The sequence below is a fragment of the Balearica regulorum genome, chromosome 1, assembly GCF_011004875.1.
Source record: "Balearica regulorum gibbericeps isolate bBalReg1 chromosome 1, bBalReg1.pri, whole genome shotgun sequence".
Classification (NCBI taxonomy): domain Eukaryota; kingdom Metazoa; phylum Chordata; class Aves; order Gruiformes; family Gruidae; genus Balearica; species Balearica regulorum.
This window is the reverse complement of record NC_046184.1, coordinates 184,630,115-184,653,309: the sequence shown is the minus strand read 5'-3', so window position 1 is coordinate 184,653,309 and position 23,195 is coordinate 184,630,115. Positions and strand designations below refer to the sequence as shown.

General features: G+C 42.9%; 2 protein-coding genes across 6 annotated transcripts in view; one reads left to right on the top strand and one right to left on the bottom strand.

The window, feature by feature from the left end:
• The window catches only part of NAA16 (N-alpha-acetyltransferase 16, NatA auxiliary subunit), a 66,537-nt gene extending 65,697 nt beyond the window's left edge, over window positions 1–840 (bottom strand). For both annotated transcript variants that reach the window (XR_012833287.1, XM_075741743.1), the window contains exon 1: window positions 515–840. Coding sequence is in view for 1 of the 2 variants with exons in the window: in XM_075741743.1 (XP_075597858.1) it covers window positions 515–568 (54 nt within the window). In the remaining variant the exon portion in view is untranslated. The remainder of the gene's footprint in view (window positions 1–514) is intronic.
• Window positions 441–19,827, top strand: MTRF1 (mitochondrial translation release factor 1). Of its 4 annotated transcripts, none has more exons than XM_075741745.1 (10): window positions 441–569; window positions 8,085–8,543; window positions 12,465–12,556; window positions 13,397–13,478; window positions 13,710–13,817; window positions 13,909–14,081; window positions 15,251–15,368; window positions 16,559–16,695; window positions 18,261–18,359; window positions 19,612–19,827. In XM_075741745.1, exons 2-10 carry the CDS (start codon window positions 8,108–8,110, stop codon window positions 19,732–19,734), a joined length of 1,368 nt encoding a protein of 455 aa, XP_075597860.1. In that variant the 5' UTR covers window positions 441–569; window positions 8,085–8,107; the 3' UTR covers window positions 19,735–19,827. The 4 variants fall into 4 exon arrangements, with proteins under 4 accessions (XP_075597860.1, XP_075597859.1, XP_075597861.1 ...); XM_075741744.1 differs by lacking the exon at window positions 441–569 and adding an exon at window positions 5,666–5,876; XM_075741746.1 differs by lacking the exon at window positions 441–569 and adding an exon at window positions 5,977–6,105.
• The last annotated feature ends 3,368 nt before the right edge of the window (window positions 19,828–23,195 follow it).

Below are 23,195 nucleotides of genomic sequence, written 5' to 3'. Positions count from 1 at the left end.
AACGGCCCGTCTCCGCCGGCTGGGCCGCCGCCTGCTGCTTGCGGCGGGAGGGACCGGGAGGACGGAGTGGCGGGCGGCGCGCTGCCGAGCCCCGCAGCCGGAGCTCGCCCCGGAGTTACCGTCGCGGGCGGGGACGAAGGAGAACCGCGGCCGCCGAGGGAACGATGGCTGGCTGGCTGGCTCCCTCCTTCCCGCCCTCGCCCGGCCGGGGGCGACAACAACCCTTCCCGGCCCCCCCACACGAGCGAGGGGGGCTCGCCCGGCCTGCTCGGCGGGCCCCAGACAAAGGAAGGAAACGGGGACTAACAAGGACGAGGAGACGGCGGCAGCCCCAGCTCCCCCCGGGCAAGCGCGGCCGCCGCATCCCTCTTCGCTCAACCGGAGCCAACTCCGGCAGCGGACGAAGTAACCCGCGCCGCGGGTCGGAGGGCACCGAGCAAGGCCGGTGTGCGAGAGCAAAGAGAGGGAGAAGCACCAGCGGAAGGGAGAGAGAGGAGCGGGGCCGGTGGCTCACCAGGATCCGCTTGAAGAGGTTGCTCTCCTTGGGCGGCAGCGGCACGGACGGCATGGTGCGGGCGGCCCCAGGGCAGGCACGGCGGGAAGGAGGGAGGCTGGCGGGGGTGGGGGCGGCCCAGGAAAGGCGACCGGGCGGCTGTCGGTACGAGGGAGGGGGGAAGGCAAGGAGAGAAAGAAAACCCCGAACTCCGCGGGGCGGCGGCGCGACTCCTGCCCGAGCGGCGGCGGCGACTCTTCAACTCATTGGCCTGCACCGCCCTCCCCGCCGGCTCCCTCCGACGCTGCGCGCGAGCGCGGCCCCTCTGCGCAGCTGCCGGGGAGGCCTCGCCACCCGGCTGACGCTGCAAAATGGCAGCCGGGGTCCCCTCCGCGCAGGCGCACCGCGGCCCGGCAGCCCCCCGCTGCTTCCCCTTCACACACCCTCCCCTTCGCACCCCACCCCCTCCCCCGTGTCGAGTCGGGGTCTGAGGGGATCTGCGGCGTCCTGCTGCTTATCCCCTTTACCCGCCCGGGGGGAGGTTTCCTTAGTTGCTCTTCCTTCTCGGCGATCCTGAGGAGAGTTACCTGCCGTGAGGCGCGGGGCGGGCGGCCCTGAGGCGGGGAGCCCTCAGCAACGCCCCGACGGGAAGAGAGTGAAGGGGGCTCCCACCCGCGAGAGGTGTAAAAATTACTAACTCCCGCTCGCCCAAGGCCTGAGTCATGGCTGTTGACAAGCCGAGGGGCTGTGGAAACAGGGTGCGGAAGGTTTTCTAGTGTTTGGCCTTTCCCAGCCGCGGCTGGGAGGACAGAAAGTCTCCTTTGTGCGCTCGCTGCCCTGCTTCTCTGCCCCTAGTAACCTAGTTTCAGTGGCCGCCATCCCAACACCTCGCTTAAACTGGTATTTTGGAGAGCCAGGCTGCCTGAAAGCCTGGGAGGTGTTGGAAGAGAGCAGCAAAGTCTCTGTAAACTGCAGAGCTCTAGAGGCTGCGTGCTTGCTGTGCCCTGGCTGGTATTTAAGGAAACAACAGCAAACTTAGCACTCAGACTTTAAGCAAGCGGGGATGTCATCTATTGCATTAAGGCATTTTTCAGCAGTTGGTTATGTAAAACTTCCCAGCACTATCATGCATGCTTAGAACAGTAAGCGTTTATTCATGGCTTGGCTCCTTTGCCAGAGGAGGTTTAAGGTCTTTTGGAAATAAATTTTTCATGTTATTCCCAGAAATCGTTCTTAAATGAATCTGCAAAAATTTAAAAAACAAAACAGAAAACCCAACCAGAAGCACTAAACCCACATGGCCTGGGGCATTTACTTAGAAGGAAAACTGGTTACATTGTCAAAGTTACAACCAATTAAAAAGACCATCTTACAGAGAAAAAAATTAGGCAGCTTCAATTAGAATCTCTGTTTATGTAATTACTCTTTAAAATATTAATTGTATTTTGGTATGTTTTAAAAGGCGATTAATTTTGTAATAATATGGTTATCCACCTACCATCCCAGATGATGACCATGAAGGATACCAGCAGTAAAGCACGTGTGCGGAAAATAGTATATAACAAGAGCCAATTAGAAAAGCTGTGTACTTAATGTATTTTATTTGGTTACACATAAAGTAGGTGACTATGTGACGGTGACTGAGATCCCAAGCAGCGTGTCCTTAGCTTGTGACAAGCCTTGCAGAAGCTGATGGACATAATAGCTGCTTTGCTTTCAGGCTAAAAGAGGGAACAAGAGAGTGGACAATTTCTTGGAAAAGAGTAACCTGGCTGAAGGCCTAACTTGGGGCATACTAATTAGAAAAAAAAAAAAGTGGTAGGCTGAGGAAACCTCCTGAGATGAAAACAGCAAAGGCGAGGAGAATATTCAAGAAGTACAGCGTATGCTTTCGTAGTTCTTAGCTGAGCATCAGTTTATGGCCACTGTTTTTGTGGATGGTGGCTGGTTTTGGTGGTGTTTTGTTAATCTATTAAGATGTGTGCTCTGTAATAAGTTATTTGTAGAAGGAATATCTTTATTGTGTTTGTTTCTCACTTTTTTGTTCTGGCAGACTTTTAATGATGTCAGTCACCTGGATGAATCATAGCTGTGTGTGTATTTTCAACATGCTGTACCCAATCCACTGTTCTTACTGCTATATGGTGTAGCACTGCTGTGTTTGGTACCTGATTTTCTCAAAGCAGGGGTACTGGAGACAAGGATGGCCGACTTGACTTTGCGCTGCTGCATTGTTTTCAGAGCCTGGCTGTACCACAGCATGTATTCAGCACTTTTTATAACTAGCTGAACCTTGACTTTATGAACCCTAGTTTTCTGTCTTAGCAAAAGGCGCGTTATGCCTTTGGTTGGGCTGAGTGATAAACAGATGCAACTCTGAGATGGTCGAGCAAATATTGTGCTAGGTGGACCTTTGGTTCAAAGCAATAAGGCTGTTCTTGACAGTTAAAGGTCTCTGTTTCCTGCTAGTCCAAATATTGGAAAGAACGCTGTCTGAAAATAGACAAATTACAAATAAGAGTAAGGGGTTCAATTTGCATTTAGACATGTGTCTGTATTTAAAATCTGTGTTAAAAACAGCAAGAAAGCAAGGAGGCAATAAAACATTTGTAGACTAGCTGGGAGAGAATAAACAAAGAAACAAGCTTTGGGGGGAGGCAGAGCTCTAGCTGAAAGTGAGGTTTGGGAGCACAGTCAAGAAAACTTGTCATTTAATCCCACTGTGCTAGGCAAAACAAAGCTCTTTCTACAGGCTTTGTTAACAAACAGGACTGCATTCAAGACGCGTATGATTCTGTCACCAGTTTTTCCTTCAAACAGAAAGAATTCAGAAGTCTGTTGACAAACTATTTGGGTCAAAAGGGGGGAGCAATATTGAAGTGATATATACATTACAACAAGCTTGTGATTTTGCTGCATCTCTCACTTTACTCCATGACCTGTGAACATCAGTTGGTGTCCTGAGAAGTCATGGCATGCTGCTTGCAGATTGCTAAACCCAGTTAGGGCCCCCTGAGTGAAAAAGGGCCTCTGTGTGGGTATGGACCTGCCTTCGAGCCAAGCACGTTGTACAGCCTGTTTTGTCTGATGAGCCATTTCTTTGCCTCCACTTTCTAAAGGAACTGGCAGCTTAGGATTGCCAGATTTTAAAATACAGGACCGCCATGTCTGTCCTGAAGCCTCACTGTGCTTCTGCTATCACTCTTCCCTTCCTCACCCGACATCCCTGTGGGCTGCCGTGGTGGCTGAGGCCACCCTGCCTGAAGCAGCGTCCATCCTGTAACCTGTGGTCCTCCAGAGGCAGCCGCTTCGGCCACACAGGTTTTAAGGCATTAAAGCAAACTATGAGGGAGGTGGAAGCACAGATGGCAACGGGATTTCCAGCCTTCATACTCAATTCCCATATTGCATGCTAACAGCATACAGTAAAAATGGGGAAAGAGTGTATCTTAGATGTTTTGAATATGAGATACATGGACTAGTGGATACTAGGTCCTGTGGTTGATGGTGTATCTGACAACCCTGCTGACAGTACAGAGTCCTGCTCTTGTCTTGGCCGTGTGGTCCCTTGTGTGATCTGCTGCCTGGTAGGGAGCGCTGAGAATTTGTTAGTCTCTATTTTCACACTTAGAGTTAAGGAACTCACCACCAAGGCATAATAAAAACTGAATCATGATCGCTTTCAATCAGAGGATTTAATGTAAGAACCAGTACTGGCTGGAGTAGAAGTTGATTTGATTTTCCTTGACCTACCCTCTTCTTTTAAAATCAATTCTTGAGCACGTGGTCTGCTTACTGTTTCCATGTTCTTATTAGCTTCTTAGTTGTCCTCCCATAGATTACTTTGCCAAGATTTTAAAGTATCAGATTGCGTATTTAGAGTTCCAATGCAAAGATAATTTTATTATTTCCTGTCAGTGAGGTCTAAGTCATAGTGGAAGAAGAGTGAGGCGTGGTGGGGACGGCGTCTGGATGATGGCGTCTCTGACAGCGTGGCACAGCAGGCTCAGGCCTGGGGAGGTGCCTTGGAGGTTTCAGGGTGCTGTTTGCCGTGGCCCTTCTGTAGAATGGATCAGCGCTGGGGTGGGTCCTGCTCTCTGGAGGGGCCTTTTAATCCATCTGCCTTGCCTTCTGTCCCAGGGCATGGAGCAAAGCCAGAATCAGTCCTCAGATCTAAACAAGCGTTCATTCATGTGCTGATGAGGTTTGATCCAAATCCTCCCTATCAGCCTCATCTTCAGTCTTTTGGAATACTTACCTGATGCTGTATGTGCCAAATACCAAGTTTTTACTTTTTTTAATCCTGTTGAATGACAGTAGCTTGGAAGAAAGAAACTCAGAACACAGTGGGATTTAAAGCATTTACAGCAGACCTGGACTTGCTCAAATATAAAATAGGTTAGGAAAGTTACCAAAATAAAGCAAACTTAAGAAGAAATTACTTTTCAGTATAAATGGTACAGCTAAGGGAAACAGAGAACAATTTCAAATGGCAAAATTTGTCATCTTAGATCTGAATACATTTCCCTACTATAGCATACATAGCAAAGACTAAGTAAATTGGCTTTTTGAGTGATTATAGGTATAAAAACCCCAATGTTACTTAAGTAATTTTTAAATGCAAATACAATTAGGGATGTAGTTGTCTAATCTGTTTAACATTATCTGTTTAAATGTGCATATACATGTAATGTTTTAAACCATACCTTCTCAGGAAGCTGTATCCTATTGGCTTAATGATAATCTGAATGGTTATGTTTATTAATATAACTGATGTTTGCCTTTAGTAGCATAGTAATAATATATTTTAAATATAATTGAATAGCAAGCTGTGACATAAAATAGAACTTAACTTTGTTTTATCCAAACTTCTCCAAAATCAATCTTCGAATAATCAGATTTGAAACGACATGGATTTTCAGCTCATGTTTCCGGAAAATAGATGCAAAAGTGTATGTAATGTAACAGGTTAGCAGTTGGAAACAGAAGTGAATATTCCCATTTGTTCTTACTCTTGCCATTTGTCCCACAGCGTTGTTGAAGTCGGAGTGCATTACTGCACAGCTATGAGGAAGATACCGAAAACGAAGACCTATTTTTAAGGTCGCATTCCCCATTTGTTATTTCGAGGCTTGCGTTTCACAAAGTTAAAGCAAAACCCGCCTTTACTGATAGCGTTGTAGTGTGATGCCCGCAGACCTTAGGCAGCGGCACCGCCGTGCCTCCGCGGGCCGGCCCTGCTGCGGCGGGCCTGAGGCGCGGCAGGGCGGGAGCGGTGTTTCCAGCAGGCATGCTGGGACTGGGAGTTCTCCCGCTCTACTTCCCGTCTGCCATGGCCTCCTCTTTCTAGGAGGGATCCGTCGGGCGCCGGCGTGTGCGGAGGGTGAGTGCCAAAGCTCCTCGGCGGGTGCTGGAAAGCGCAGCCCCCACCTCGCCCCTCACAGCCGCTCTCCGTCGCCGGAGGCTGCTCCTGCCCCTGCCTGCCGCTGCCTGCCCTGCAGCCCTGCCTTCCCCGCCGACCCGTAACCTTTGCAATGGTGGAGGCCTGCTAGCGGGCCTTCGTGCACGGCTTTCGGGGGGTTTGCCTGGGGTAGCTGCGGTGGGAGGCAGAGGTGCGTTGAAGGTGGCCTCGGAGGCACGGCCTTGAGCTGTTCCTGTTCCAGCGTGCGTGGAAGTGCATCCTTCTTCCGTCTACCTACATATTTTTATGTGTCTGAATTAATTTATGTGGAGTTCATCGCACTTTTGAGTGTTAGAAATGATTTTTAAAACCTCTTAAAGTGGTCACAGCATTGATAACTGTTTCTTGTCTGGAAGTTTTATTATCTAAGTAACATAAGTTATGTTGTAATAGGACAATTACAGTTTCACTTTTGCTTACTGGTTTTGATTTGTGATGTGCACAGGATAATTTTGTCACATTAAAAAGTTACTAAAATCTGGTTTGGAAAGCAGTTAATAGGTCATCAACTGCTCATAGCTCTGTAAGAGTTATGTGTGCTTATTTCTGCACAAATGTAACGTGGCAACATCTCTCTGAAAAGGAGATGATGCCTTTTTTATTTAACGTAACAAAATTATTTTGAAATTTCTGGCTTCCTTGAAGGTCTGTGTCATGCCGTTACTTGGTTTTAAATGCCTAAAACCCCAAGAAATTTATTTCTGAGAGCTCAGGCAGGACAATACTACAAATCTGTTACAGAGTACGTTGCTTCTTAACTACACCAGTAAAAATTAGTCAGATGGTTATAATTACTATATTAATTAAAATAAGATATAACATTAGTATTTTAAAAATGAGTTAATGATGGTTAGCACTTGACCAAATAACAATGGGCTATGCTGATCTGGAGCAATTCCAGTATCCTCAGCAGAATTAGGTCTTTTGCAATAGAGTCTGCGTGTTCCCCTGAGCAACTAAATCCAGGATTGTAGATGATGAGCTGGATTTGTGCCTTTTGCTGTGTTCCTAGTGAAGGGAATGTGATCCCTTTGCTACAGCTGGTTTTGGTCACTAGAGCAATCCATGAGGGGTATCGTCGGCTTTCTGTAGTGGGAGATCCTGTTGCAAAAGTTTCATCCTCTCATTTTCTCTGAATCCACTTTTTTTGTAAAAATCAGTAGACAGATGGGATTGTGGCACTGGCAGAGATATTAAGGAGTGCTTCTTTATTTGTTAAACCTTTTCTGTGTGAGTAGTCCTAGAATACAAATGATTTCAAATTAGTCCTCTTGGTAAACCCTTGCATTCCAATATACATTTTTAGAGCACTGTAAGAATTTATAGCATCGTTTGCATTGTTGATGATATAAAATGAAGAGGAAATGATCTTTCTTAAAGCAACAGTGATGCTAAGGGGAGCCTGTGTCCTCCGAAAATGTATCTCAGAAAAATACAGGAGTTGTATTTCAGAGTACCACCTGCTTATTTTTTGGATATAAAATGTTTATAACATGTATATCATGGGAAGGAGTACATGGGTCATAAAACACTGCTCCCATGTCTTAAATAGTACATATATGGCTAAGTCATGTCTTGCAAGTGTATTCTTGTCCCATTGACTAACCAGTTGCAAGGTCAACTCAACGTTACTAACGTCCTCCTGCCAAAGTTTTATATATCCTCTTATGGTAGTGGGTATAATTTTGCACATAATTCTGAGCATTTCATACATTCTCTATGTAGAATTCTGTGCCTCTGGTATAGATTTGTCTTCTCTCAACATTTTCTTTTCTCCAGTAGGGCATGAAATGGTTGGATTTTTCCAGTGAGACATATAGCAAAATGAAGCTGTTGTCTGTAAAGCCACATCTATGGTAGCTTTTCCACAGCAGAAATAAACTGTTTGAGGAGGTGAGGGAAGAGACTTTTTCCAACCCTCAGTCAGTGCAGCGGTGCTGATAAGAGTTTCTGGTTTAAACCAGGACTGAAACAGGAGTAGTTTTGTCCATGACAGTTGCATTTGTGTTGGTGTAATCAAGAACAGGATTTGGGCCTAATAGAATTCTTGTGTTTGTTTGGTTTTTAATAGAATGGTCTCTTTTTCCAGATGATAACACTGGTCCATATACTGTCTACTTGTAATTTCAGGTGGTGGAAAAATAAGAAGCAAAATGAAACCTCTCCAAAGTGTCTGTCTTTTCAAGAGCCTGCTTGCCAATTGCTACTGTCATGGTCAACTTCACAGATGTCTTCTCCCTCCTGTTGTGAAGAAGATAGGTTATGTGGTGGGACTGCACAACTGTGGATTTTGGAGGCCAAAATCTTTATTGGACACAGCCAGATTCACTCTGTCTTTTAACAGTCAGCATAGGAAAAAACATCAGGATTCTCGAGCATTGTGGAAGCATGAAGCTGTGCAGAAGTATCTGGAGACTCTAAGCAGGGAATACCAGCAGGTTAGTCATCTGTTAAATGCTGACTCAATTAATGACTTTGAGCAAAGAACCCTGAGGAGAAGATGTGCCAGTCTGTCCCCCATTGCAGCTGCATTTCAAGAAATCAAAGAGGCTGAAAGAGAAATTCAGGAGTTAGAAGCTATGTGCAGAGGTAAGGAGAACACCTGTTTCAAAGCACTGGCTTTGCTTGCGATACACTTCATTGCCCAGCCTTTGAGGAGAGCTTTTACATAAGTTAAGCCAACCCTGGAACACCATCTGGTCCTGCCTGTTCCTGGGAGCTTGCGTGCTGCTAGGGCTTTCTGCATCCAGCCACATCCTTCCATTTTTTCACGTCGCCTCACTTCAGTTGGACGTCTTAATACGGCCAGCTTGGGAGAGTAGGGATCGTCTGGAATCTCAGGGCTATCCATCTAGCAGAAATAATTTGGAAATGTTTGTTTTAAGCTTGTTTTTTGATAGAACCGAGAGTAGTGTGAACTGAAGGAAAAAAAAATCAGTGAGCCTAATACATTTGATAGATGCAGACTTCACTCGTGTTATTTAAAATGGGATTCCACCTAGCCTGTTCATTGATCCTTATTGAGTAAATTATATGAACTTTCATTAGGCCCTGAACTGTCAGCTTCCAATTTAAATGGCAAAAGCTAATATTTCTTCGCAAATATTTGAGTCTTTCAAGGAATAAAAATTGATGGTTGTCTAAGTAGCTACTGCTTTTCAATACTCTGCTACAGTAGAAGTTGGGTTAAAAAAGAGCTAAAATTGTTGCTGGTTTTGATACCATTCAGGAATAAGAAAGTACACGGAGAGTAAAAAAATTTACAAAATAAGTAACAGTGCAACATTTTGAGAAAAAGCGTTGTTAGAAGTGTGAGGAGGTGCATGCATTAGGAAAGAAAAAATGTCATCCATTCTGCTACACCAATAGGTATTAAGCTAAGAGAGGGAAACATTGGCCTGGCAAGAATGGGGCTTATGTTGAAGAAGTGAATAAGGGAAAAGCAAAGGACAGGAGAAATGGGTCGCTGGCAGTCTAGATGGAGGAAGAGGAAAGTTCATGGTGCTTTTCAGAGAGAGAGCCAAGGGATGTTGACAAAACAGTAAAAGCCATATTGAAATGAAGCTGTTTAGAAAGGTAGAAAACATTTGTATTCTTTGGTTTTAGAAATAAATAGATGTTTGTGCTTTTGGAAAAAATGGTGGTTATTGAAAATGTTTTAATCCCCAACCCTCTCAAGTTCTTTTCATTGGAGAAAGAGGAAAAGGAGTGAAGGTGAGGAGGGACAAAAATTTAACATTGAAAAAGAAATGTTCTTGGGAGAATTAGAGAGTATTAAGAAAACACTGGAAAATTCATACTTCAACTTTAAAAGGCTATTTTTGGATCAAGTAAATATAATGAATAATTCTTCTAATTCCCAAAATTATGATGTGGATGAATGGAGTGAGTTCTAGTTGAAAGAAGGGAAAAGAAAAGAATGAAAGAAAATTACAGCCAAGAAGTTAATTAAATGGAGCCAAATTATTCTATCTGTACTGTTTATTGTATGGCCAAGTTGAAACATAGATGTTCTCTTCACTTGACAGCTCTTTGTTTTCTGTGTAGCTCCCTAACTGATCCTCTTCTCCGTAGTACCTGAATTCATCACAATTGCTATAGGGGTTTATATTTGCAACGCTCAGTAAATAAAAAAAAATAAAAAATTCTCAGTTTGCCACTGGTGATGTGAGTCACGGGGTGGACTAAGTGAATTCTTAAAGGTCAGGTTTGCAGAGAGGTAGGAATGAGACATCAATCCTTTGAACCTTAAGCTCACTGGTCACCCATCACCAGACCATTCTTTCAGCTCTGCTGACAGTAGTTAATTTGATTCTGTTTATCTAACTATTCAATAATGATGCTTTTTGGACTGGCTGGGAAGCCTTTGATTCAGGACCAGCTTTGGGTTGGAGTTGTGACATACTGGTAGAGAAATTTGTACAGTTCGTGCCTTACGTACAGCAGGTGCCAGGTTCAAGTGTTGATCTGACATCTTTTATTTAAGGGAGAAAAAACCACAGAGCATAAATGAAAAACTGTGATACAAAGGAGCTGCTGTGGTCCTTGCCCAGAACAAAGCTGGTTCAACATCCCAGCCCATTTAGTTCTTAAGACTCACTGCTGAGGCCACCAGTGAGTGAGTGTGTGTGTGTGTTAGTGTGTGTTAGCTGCTGTGAACGGGAACCAGGCTCCAGTTGCCCAGAGACACGGAGCCCATGCCTCTTGCACCTGCCTTTGACATACCCAATTCCTGCCGCAGAATCCGCAGCTCAGGCAACTGCTCATGCAAGGCGAGGAGATGCATTCAGCTACTGAGTGTCTTGTTTTATGCTGCATCTGAGGCAAACCTGTGGTTTCTGTGCTGACCAGAAGGCCTAAAACTTTCTATTCCTCTTTGTTGCTTTCTTCCCTGGCTTTCTCTCCCAACTGTTCAAAGCTGTCTTCATTCCCCCATTTGTGCTGGTAATTGTCCAGTTGTACATTAAATCTAGTTCAACTCCACATGGTAAAATACATGCATTTGTTTAACCAGACCTGTTTTTTTTCTTTTGGCGAGTCAAATTGGTTTTCTTTCTGATGAGATGAGTGACAGAGCCACTGTTCAGCTGCTAGAACAGTGGGAAGAAGGATGGAAAGGAGAGGGTGCTCCCTATTTTGGCCGTGTCAGGTTTTCCGCTTGATTCCAGCTGTCTTCCAAGTTCCTACTTAGTGTATGATGTAATGCTAACTGATCAGCATCTTTAATTACTCTAAACTGGAGCCTCCATAGCAGAAAAGATTTGGAGCTTCTGCTAGCTTTACCCAAGAATGTTTCCTAGTTTGGTAGTCAGCTCTAAAATGTGAAAAGGGGCAATCTAATCACAGAATCATCGAATAATTTAGTTCAAAGGGGATCTCTGAAGGTCATTTGGTCTGATGTCTTACTCAAAGCAGGACCAGTTAGAGCAGGTTGCCCAGGGGCTTGTTCAGTTGAGTTTGGTATATATCCAAGGGTAGAGATCTTACAACCTCTCTGAGTCCCTGTTCCAGTGTCTGACCACCCTTAGAGTGAAAATAATTTTCCTAATATCTAATCAGAATTTCCCATATTCCAGCTAATGTCTCCTTTTATCATGACATACAGAGTCCATCTCAAATTTTTCAATGTCTTTCTGTGAGGTAGTTGTACACAACAATAAAACCTCCCTTTTGCCTGCTTTTCTTAAGGCTCAATAAACAGTTTTCTTAGCCTTTTCTCATATGTCCTTTGCTCCAGCCCTTGACCATCTTGGTAGTTCTCAACTAGACTCACTCCAGTATATCCATGCCTTTCTTGAACTGGGCAGCTCAAAATTGGACATGGTACTCTAGATCGTGGTCTCATGTGATGAAGAGGTGAAGGGAATCTCCTTCAACAAAGCAAAGAGTCGAAGTGAGGTCTCCCACATCCTCATGACTTGCATCCGTAACTCCCACATCTCATTGATCTCTTGAATAGCAGTAGACAGAGGGTTAGAAACCTTGTTATTATCATCATGCCTGTATTTGTAATGCTCACGTTAATGAGGTGGCTACAAATTGTTGAATATGTGTGTGTTTCTGGGCAAGTCTAGAAACAAAAAATTTTGTTTCATGAAAAATTGTAATAAGGAAAACTGAGGCACTTCTTGTCTCCGGGCATGTTTGTGATGTATTTTGTCAAACCTGTTTGTCGGTTTACCCCTGGACTGTCAGTCTATGTGACATAACCATCAGTATAACTGAGAGTGAGTAACTGTCAAGTGGGACGGGCATCTGTTTGATGCAGACTTTGAGCCATAAGCTGGAGATTGAGAGGTAAGATACCCACTACTCCTTCCAGCACCCCCGAAAAACATAATTTCGTTAGCAATGTGCATCCTGGCTTGGGCTGCTCTTATTTGATATTTCATGCTGGCAAAATGCAACTGCAAGCTTTTGTGTGCTGCAATGCATGTCTTTGGACAGCTACATTACAATTTGCTCTAAGCTAGGTGAGGTTGGCTAACATCTATTCCTGTTGGAATTTAGAGCTAGACAGCAGAGATGAGAAACAACTTCTAGAGTTTGCCTTAGAAGAGAAGGAAACCCTGGATAAAAAAATCAACATGTTGTGCAGAAAGGTGAGCCTGAGGTAAAATTATACAGCTTTGTAAATAGAGATGTCAGAAGAATGTCCCTCTGTGATCTTACCAATAGACTCTGACACTTGCATTTAATGAAACAGAAGTCCAGCTTCTGTATTCTCCCTGAAAAGAAGTGGCAACATTAATTATTAGTAAGCTTCTTCCTGACAATTGTGTCTTAGAAGCTTATTATTTTAGTCATTTTTGCTTGCTTGCTTGTCTATCAGCAGATACTGAAGGGGATGATAAAAAAATAGTGAGTCTGTGCTACTGAGATCTGACATGACATCCTAGTAACTGTTTGTGGCAGTGGAGCATGCATTCTTGAAAGATTTCTGATTGGAACTTGCAGTCTTTCATTTTCTCTTCAGCTGACAGCACCCTGTGAGTGGAGAAATTAATTATAAGCAGAGAAGCTGAAACGATGCAGTGGAGAGCTCTATGTTTGGGCTCATTTCTACTTTCAGATTGAAATAATACGAAATGGGACTTCCTGAAAAATAAGATTAATGTAAAGATTGGCTGGGTTATAGCTAATAACTTTGTGTTCATAGGTAGTTGGGGCTGGAGTGGGTGACTTGACACTTGACTTTGCAGGCTTGCATTTTCAGCTAGCTTTCCTGTGGATGCACCAGCATATCCCATTTCCACACTGACTGCACTGAATTGCAACAGCCATTGGACAGATTTTAGTCCTACTTACTGGTTTGCCAAAAGAAATCAGGGGTCATGTGCGCTCAAGCCATGGTGATTGTGAAGGCTGGCTGTAAGTTTGATTAAGAGGAGATACAGAGTCATGAAGGAGATAATGACGTTGTTGTTTTTTTTTTTCCCCAGCTTTTCCAGCTTCTACTGCCGAAGGGAAAATATGATAGAAGTCATGTCATATTAGAAGTGACAGCTGGCAGAACAACTGGAGGTCAGCAGAGTCCCCACAGTTAAGATTACTTCAAACCTCCATCCAACTTTATTAAACCTCTTAGGGGTTATTCTTAATGCCTTTTTATACTTTAACGATATAAAGTAATATTTTCTAAAGAAGAGTATTAATCTGTCTAATGACTGTGGTTAGAGTTGCAGCTTAATCTAAATACTGGTGGCTGCCATTTTGTGAACTGCTATTTATGTTATAGTGCCTTTATATTTTTAGGAGACATCTGCCAACAGTTCACTAAAGAAATGTTTGAGATGTACCAGAACTATGCAGACTATAAACATTGGACGTTTGACATTGTGAATTATGTGCCGGCTGAGATAGGTACAGTAGTTCTTCAGACGTTCCACCAAGACAATGAAATTAAAAGCAGTGTTTCTGTGCTATATTTGTCAGACATTATTTGTCTCTCTAGGTGGGTTGCATCACGCCGCTGCTCATATTTCAGGAGATGAGGTCTACAGGCATCTGAAGTATGAAGGAGGGACTCATCGAGTCCAGCGAATCCCCGAGACGGGCATGTCATCAAGAATGCAGCGTATTCACACTGGGACAATGTCAGTTATTGTCCTCCCTCAGCCAGAGGAGGTAAACTAACTTGATCAGGTTGGTAAGGCAGCGTATCCCACATTGGAGTAGGTGTTATTTAAAACCATCTTACTGTTTTGGGATTTTATCGATACCCAAGTGCTTCGTGCAAGTCCTAGCAAGTGAACCACAAGTTCTCCGACTCCTGGAATGCGATAATCCTTGGCTCAGTACCATACGTGTTTAAATGGGTCATCAGAAGCAACTTTGCAGAGACTTGCTGTTGCCTGAAACAGCATGTAAATCAATGATCGTTTGAATGACCATTCCAGCCCCAACACTCACAAAGCTGACTGCTATGAGTACACCAATTTTAAATTGCATCATGTATTAAGACAGGGAATATATCCAAGGAAATATTCAGTGTTGCATAGTAATGTGATTCTGCAGGTCCTTTTGATTTTTTTTTTTTTTTGTTTCATTTAAATTATTGGTGTCCTCCTCTGTCAAATTGGGGACAGTCTGCTTTGAATTTGAATGAGTGAGTATGTTGGCTAGTCTTTCTGAGATCTCACTGATACCAACAGTTCTCGCTTAAACCAGCAATTTACACACAAAACAAACAAAACCAGATCCTGTAGGCTTTCCCTGCAAGTTCTCCTGCTTCCTTGTAATGCTTTCCTTGCAACATTGATCAGATCTGAATGTTCCTTTCCCATCCACTGAGCTCAAGCTATGGTCCAGGTCATCATGGACTCCTATTTCCAGTCCTTACTTGGACCTGGATACACCCAGTTTTTCCTCAGTTAGATGATTTTAAGTACTATTGCTAGAATTATTCAGACTTGACTCGTGAACAAGATCCTTGCAGTGCTGTTTAGAAGTAGTTTCTGATTATTTGCTTATTTCTTAGCCTCCCCACCAAAGCTAGTGGTTTTATAAAAAGTTGTTTATTTTGCTTTGTTTCACACACACCGCCTCCCCCCTCTCTTGTTTTGTGAAGGACCTGGAGTGAGAGTTTGAAAAAAATAAGTGAAATATTTAAAGCATCACTTGCTTTGCAGAGAGATTTGACATGGCATTTTTTTAAAGTGTAATAATTATAGCTGTTAGTCAGGAACAGTTGAAAAGGAGCAATTTTTGAGAATTGATTTTATTATACACTGAGTATTATCGATGTTCAAAATATTTTTAGAATGAACGAAAGTAGTAATTTTCTTTGATTCTAGGTTGATGTTAAAGTGGATCCCAAAGATTTGCGTATAGATACATTCAGGTCCAAAGGAGCAGGAGGGCAACACGTTAACAAAACCGATAGCGCTGTGAGAATCGTACACCTTCCCACGGGTAAGTCTGGCTGTATTTCATACTTCTGATCACCCTAAATCTGTGAAAAGAGAAAGCTTGTGATCCTGCAAGTTGAGTGAGTTTGCAGGGTTGGGCCTTATACCAAAAAAAAGAAAGCAGGCCCTGCTTGTTCTGCCCCTCTTCTAGCAAGGCAATGTGCGAGAAAAGGGATATGGACCACGGGCACAACGGTCAGCATGTTGCTATTTTGCCAGTTTTGTCTTCCGAGGCAGCATTTAATGAATACACTGTCTTTGAAGGATGAAGGAACAAGCGGAGGGTGACAGGTATGGGATGGAAGACGTAAATAATTTGTGCTGTGTGCTCTGTACCTTCGGGAATAATGGCCATTGGCAACCAAGGGTGCACTTTGCTTAGCTGGAACCTCTGTAGTTACAAGACTGAGAGAAAAGGAGGCTTGAAGATTTTCATTCAGTATTAGATAATGCTATCCTATGTTGAATAGGAAGGAAAATGTATATTGATGGGAAGGTAGTGTATATACTGGACCACTCTGTCTTTCTCAGGATTTGTTTTTATTTTAAGTTCAGTGGGCTTCTCCCTGTGCAGATGCAGAATCTCTTTAGGTACAGGGAATTCGAGTAGTGACCTGAAAACCGCTGTTTCCTATATGCCTTTTTATTTTAGAAATCAAATGAGAAGCAAAACACTAAATTTCTTTTAAAGACCTTTATTTTACTTTATTTCATTATTCATAATTAAGTTCAAGACTCTCTGGTATTGTTTAGATACCCTTCTCTCCTAGAATAATGAATTTTCCAGTCTCCCAAGAGCTTAACCTAGACTGTGACTTTAAAAACTTGTGTTACCCTGTTTTAAACATGCTTCTGTGGACTGTGCAAATTTCATTTTTCACATGTGATAGCTAATTGGAGTGAACCTGTTTTCTGGAGGCAATGTCAGAAACTCATTTGCTTCGTGAAATTTTAAAATATCCCTGACTTCTGTAGCATTGAACAAAGCCCCTGGTGCAGCTGTGAAGAGTTTAAAAGCTTATTAATGGTTCTGGCCAGTGTGTTAAACTGACTTTTCATCCTACAGCTGAAAGGCCCTACGAACCAGCACTCCTAGAAGGTTTCATTTGCCTGATGTGTTAGAATTAATTCAGTTTGTTTGTTCTTTGTTATAATGGGCTTTTGATGTGAGCTCTCTTGAATCCCTCTGTGAAGGACTGGCAGTTGAGTGCCAGCAGGAGCGATCACAGCAGATCAACAAGGAAATAGCTCTGCGGACACTGAGAGCTAAGCTGTACCAGCAGATCATTGAAAAACAACTAAGTCAAGAGCAGAACGCCAGAAAACTGCAGGTGAGAACATGTGATTGCTGGAATTTGGAGAGGGTGTTATGTTGTAGATTTGGTTCCGATTTTTGGGGGTGACAGTGACAGAGCAAGTGTGTGTCTAACCAAGTGCACTGAGAAGGGAGAACATTGCTTTTTAAAATGGTAAGTCTGTTTTTTACTTATCCCAGTTCAGGGCTAGTGTAGACTTCTCAGGCAATGAAAAAGAGACGTCAACTGTAGCTGGAAAGAAAAGAGTCAAAAGACTGGCTGGAATTACCCAAAAGGCAGCACTCAACATCAGGTATTGAGTCCACCTGTTAGGGCCAGAGTTACACAAATAGAGCATCAGTAAAAAGTTGTTTTCCATGAAAACCAGGATCAGAAGTTCTCAAAGTTGTATTTTAACCTGTTACTAAACCAGAGTATTTGTAAGATCATACAGAGCTTTTGAAAGAAACAAATATATAAACAATCCTGCCACTTTGCAGTTAGGTAGCAGTTTATTTGCTATGGTTTAGGTAACCTTTTAAGGAAGAAACAGCTTCCATAAAAGCGTTACCTCAAGTTACACTGCCAAGTGTGCTTTTCTCTTGAAATGTGCAGTCATTCTTTTCCCATTCTTTAAGCATTTTACCATTTGTGGTGAAAAATTCCACAGTGATCAACGGGAATAAAATCACTTCAGAATTACAGAATTATTCAGTACTCCAGAGTTTCCAGCTTAGCTATTTAATCACTAATTTCAGGTTGCATCTAAGTGTATTGTTGCTGCAGATTATTAACCCAGTCATCGTAAGCGGTGAGCCATTTATCTTTTGTTACTAATTTTAGCTTGAGAGCCTTCAAAGCTGCGTAAAGGACTTAGATGTACATTTCTATGAATACTATAGAAAACCAGACAAAAGTAAATTACCTTTCCTAATGTTTCAGAATATATTCAATAAATTCCTTGTTTTGAAACATATGTGTGGGTGCAGATGAAATTTTCCAAAAAGCCCACGGAAGCAGACACTCATTTCTCTAAGCAGTTTTTAGCATTTAATTCTCCATTTTAATAAAGAGTTTAACCGCCGAATAATGCTACGTTTGGAGTTCTGTTTTAAAACTTGCTTGCAGTCCTGCACTTTACCACTAGAGGACTACTCTTCGTATTCTCAATTTACTCCTCTCTCATTGCTCATTTCTGACAGCCAAACATTAGTGTAACTGCTTTGCCACACGTTGACTATGCTGCTTCTGTTATTAATGGTGCCTACTCTCATTATTTTTTGTTGGAGCTACAAGCCCCCAAAAAAAGAAAAACACTCTTAAATTTTTAAACTAAGGACACATATAGACATATGACTTTGAAGAGTTACGTAAATCTTCCAGCTACAGAACAGAAGTGTACTGGAGGATGTTAAAGCTTGGTCTGTGATACCGAATCACAAATAATGCAGTTTAGTAATGCCACAGTATTTTACAAACCCCATATGCTAAGCCAGTGCCTAGTAGGTCTGTAGGTTTATTCTGTTTTAGAGCAGTATTTGATTTTTTTTTTTTTAAAAACCATAATATAACAGAACTTGTGTTTTGCTGCTTGACTGCAGTTGGGAACAAGAGCTCAGTCAGAGAGAATTCGTACTTACAACTTCACCCAGGACAGAGTCACTGACCACAGGATCTCATATGACGCACGCAATATCAAGGTGATGGTTGCTTATGAGTGTGTTTAAAGTTAGATACTTATGTGTACTGTAAGAAAAAAATAATTAACTAACTTAGTGAAAGCAATTTAATATATATGAAGAAATCAGATAAGCAGTTGTGCTCTGACAGGACGTTGTAGGTTTAGAAAGCTTAAACTTTCTTTTCTACCTTGTAGTGTTAAAGGTGACTGGCACAGGATATAACTCACTGGCCTACTTCTCTGCGTATTTTTCTCCTACTATACAAGTGAAAAATGGTCAAGAAGGTAGTCCTCCTTCGTGACCTCTGTGAGTCCCTTGGCCAAACTGGACAAGTGAAATTTGAGATTCTTGAAGCTTAGGACAGCCAAAAGGAAAACCTGACAAGAAGGACCTTTTTTTTAGTTACGCCAGTTCTTTCCTTCTCCCTTTAACGCTGGAGTGAAGAAATAGAAAAACTTGTCTTTATGTTTGCCTTGCAAGCCACAGTTAAAAGAAACTGAATCTGAATGCTTTCACTTTAAGGTTACCTGGTATTTTATTTCTGAGTGAATCTCTACCTATGTCTTGAATCTTATTTATTTATCCTTTTTTTACAGGGAAACAGATTTTTGTGTATTAAATTTATGGAAAATGTTTTGAATTTTAGGACAAAATTTAGAGTGACCCTTCACTATTTTGGCTTAGGTATCCAGTTTACTGTAAGTGCTGTTGCGTAAGAAGCAACGCTTTTCAAACCATACCCACAGATGTCCTGGGTAACTTCAGAGAACACAGGGCGTGCTGAATATGGAATGGTTCATGTTTACTGGAGCGGGGAACAGGTACACAAATACCATGTGGAGGAGAATGGGATAAAGTTACACGACTGTATAAAAATGACTTTTGTTAGTCAGGCTTTTCAGTTACTTAGTGTTGGGAATTTGTTACTTTTCTTGAGTGAAACGGAAACCGTAAACTGCCTAACAAAAGTTAGTTAAGCTTTGCTTGCAAAACAAACTAGTTCTTGGCACAAGCAACACTATTTGAATTAGATGCTTCAATCCTTGATTGTTCTTGCTAGGGGATTTTCATGTAAATGCATGGGTTACGTGAAAGCGGGGCAGGAAGGCACCAGTAGCTTCTTTTGTTGCTGGGAGGCGCAAAGACAAATGACTGGATGTGCTGAGATAAGGCTCCAGAAAAAGTACATTGCAGGAGCTCCTCAGCGTCTCAGAATAATACTGATGTACAGTCAGTAATGCTTTTGTCTCTTACTGTTTTTTTTCCATAGGAAATTCTAAGTGGGAAAGAAGCATTGGATAAGCTAATCAACAGATTGCTGGAGTTTGCAGAGATAGAGGCTGTCACCGAATATCTAGAAAACTTGCAGGCGTTAGAAGGAGGAGGCTGCTGAAGACCTTGTGTAGAGTTAAAGCGGAAGTGTTGCGTTGGGTAGCAAAACGGATGCATTTGTTAGAGGATAGATTGATTAAAATCGATGTCTCTGCTTTTCCGTGTGTGATACTACACTTTTTTATACGTTGGTGCAAATGCGTTGAATTTATTAGAGCAGCCCTGGCAGAAAGAACAGGCTTGGTGTATTATTTGGAGTACTGTGTGCACGTACCTTCCATCTTGGCAGCATGGCTTTGTTAAGATGGTCCCTCTCTTGACCATATTGTAGGTGGAAAGATACAGAATCGTGGTGATGGAGCAGAAGAAATACCTCATAGTGCATGTTTTGTTTTGAGGGTGGGAGATGTTCCTCTCCAAGTGAAAGAACCTAAGCTCCCCTAATATAGTCTAGAATCTGGCCTTGTGAATAATACATATTTTTATCCATTGATTGGGTGAGCTTCCTAAATGTAGTCCCTTAAAAACAACGCCGTATTATGTTTTATTTTTTAGAGTGAATATTCAAAAGCAAAGGGAGTGATGTCTGGCAATGGGCCAGAATCTTAAGACAGAAGCCTGTCAGCTTTCTTCCAGCCAATCTTGGGTCAGCTTGAGGTAGAAGAGCGTAGAAGTACGTGTTCTAGTTTCAAAAAGTTGATGAGATTCTGGAAGGAGTTTAGCAGCGATCACAGGCAGCTCCATGCTTCTTGGCAGAGAAAATGAGTACATAGCATAGATATATTTTAGCAAATCAGGTAAATCTGGAATTCAATTTCTGCCTTGATGTCTTTGGGAACGTGTGCCTGTGCCTGAGGGCGATCCAGGTACCTATAGAGTGCCTGCTGTGTGGTATGCTGACAGGCACGCGTGCGTAGGCAGCCTGCGGTCCTACACAGCGATTCAGGAATACTCACGTGTTTAGCATTACTCTAAAATATGCAAGTGCTCTGCACAACTGGGTTGACTTGCTAGATCACGGTGTTCTCTTTTTATCTTATTTTATGCTCTTCCCAGGTTATGCTGTAAAGCTGCTCTGCACCATCTTTTGCACGTGAAGAATAATTGTTACAACTTAAATTACACCTTGTGGTTGATTTATATTTATACATTTATTCTGTAATTGTGAATGATCCAGGACTGAGGAAATGTCAGTAATTTTAAGAAAAAATTATTTCAATACTGAGTTCTGAATGGTGTAGTTTTTACTGCTGTACATATAACAACAGTTTACACTTTATTCAGCTATTTTAAGACAGAATTTGAACCAGGAAGAAAGCAGGAAAATTCTACTCAGTTTTTCAATTCTGGAATTATTTTTGAATTCTTTTGCATGTTTGTGCATTCTTATCAGCAAGCTTTATCTGACAATTTTTGACTTGCTTCCAACACTTTAATTATGAAAGCTTTTGGGTGTTGGTTGTTGGGTTTTTTTGGGGTTTTTTTTGTTGTTGTTGTTGTTGTTTTTTGTTTTGTTTTGTTTAATTTATAGCTCTGAAAGTCGACCAGGAAGCATATTACCATGCAATTTAAGAGTCATTTGCACACTTGAACTTTGACATCTTGCAGTAAGCAGTTCAGGAAAAAAGGCCTCCAGGAAGATACACAACTTGACTTACACTTGTGCAGTGCTGACAGGCTGGCGATAACTAGTACTGTAATAGCAGAGTATCTGGTTAACGTGCTTATCCAATTATCGTGCTCACTTTCATGATGCAAACCAATTTTATTAATTATGTATCTTGAACAATCTTAGAAACTTCTTACAATGTACGCATTTTAAATAATCAGACTGTACTTCTAGGCCGAGTTAATGCCTATGACGTTCTTTACTAGGGAAAACTATTGAAACACTTTTTAAAAATGAGCCTCACTTATGTTACTGGAAGAAAGATGGTCACGTTTTGACTGCAGGACCTTGGGAATATTTGCAACAAAGTTAATTAATTTTCTGTAGCCCTTATTTGTTGTTGATGGTTTTGTGCAGAGTGATGAGGAAAGGGAAAGCAGAAGGCAGCTCCCCTTGATTTTAGACAGCCCCAATACAGGCACTGAAATTTAGCAGCTAAATCATAGAATCGTAGAATGGTTTGGGTTCGAAGGGACCTCAAAGATCATCTAGTTCCAACCCCACTCTCTCAGCCTGTCCTCATAGGAGAGGTGCTCCAGCCCTCTGGTCATCTTCATGGCCCTCCTCTGGACTCACTCCAACAGCTCCATGTCTCTCCTGTACTGGGGCCCCCAGAGCTGGACGCAGTACTCCAGGTGGGGTCTTGCGAGAGCAGAGTAGAGGGGCAGGATCACCTCCCTCGACCTGCTGGTCACACTGCTTTTGATGCAGCCCAGGACACGGTTGGCTTTCTGGGCTGCAAGCGCACACTGCCGGCTCATGTTGAGCTTCTCATCCACCAACCCCACCCCCCCAAGTCCTCCTCAGGGCTGCTTTCGAATCCATTTTCCTCCCAGCCTGTAGTCATGCTTGGAATTGTCCCAGCCCGTGTGCAGGACTTTGCACTTGGCCTTGTTGGACTTCATGCAGTTTGCACGGGCCCACCTCTCCAGCCTGTCAAGGTCCCTCTGGATGGCATCCCTTCCCTCCAGCGTGTCGACCGCACCACACAGCTTGGTGTCGTCTGCAAACTTGCTGAGGGTGCACTCGAAATCCTTTCTCCCAGCCTGATCCAGGGCATTCTGAAGGATCTTTGTGTCTTACGGCTTATCCTGCCATCGCTCCTACCTGTGCAAGAGACAGGAAAACACTGCTGTGCTCAGTTACAACAGAGTTTGATGCAGAGCAGACGCCCTTCTGCAGGAGGTCATTGCCTGTAGCACTTTGTTTTACTAAACCACATATATTTGCTTCTCCTCATTGACAAAGCGTTGTTTGAAGCAATGGTTTCTCCTAACTTATAAAATACTATTTGAAGTCATATTTTATTCTAAGTTCTTCTACTGCAGTCTTTCTGTGGGACATAAGAGCTGACGGATTGTGATGGGGTTTGGCTGTACGCTGGTGCTTGTCCGTGAGGGAGGGATGGGGGGTAGAAAGCTGCCATCTCCTAGGCATTTTCAAGGGTGGACTACTCTGACCTTGGGCTTTGCAGTTCCTACAAGCAACCCTGACTTTCAGCAGCAAAACCGCTAGCAGGAAAAATTCCAATAACAAAGCACAGGGAGGAAAAGGAAAGGGAAAGCCGCTCCTTGGAAGGCAGCGACAGCCCTGGGGGCAGCACAACCGTGGGAGAGCAGAGCAAGAGCAGGTTCATCTGGTAGGAACAGCCTTCTCCTGCAGCTTCAGATTTAGCGCTCCAAGTGTTAAAACAAACAGGACAATATACCACCTGTCCGCCTGGCTTCCCCTCACGGCCATCGGCTTCATCTCTCTTCAGGTCCTGCTGATCGATGTGGAATGTAGTTCCTGGATCTCTTTTCAAGGTCCCCAATGGCAGCACCTCGCCCAACAAAGGAGGAAGAAGCCAGGCA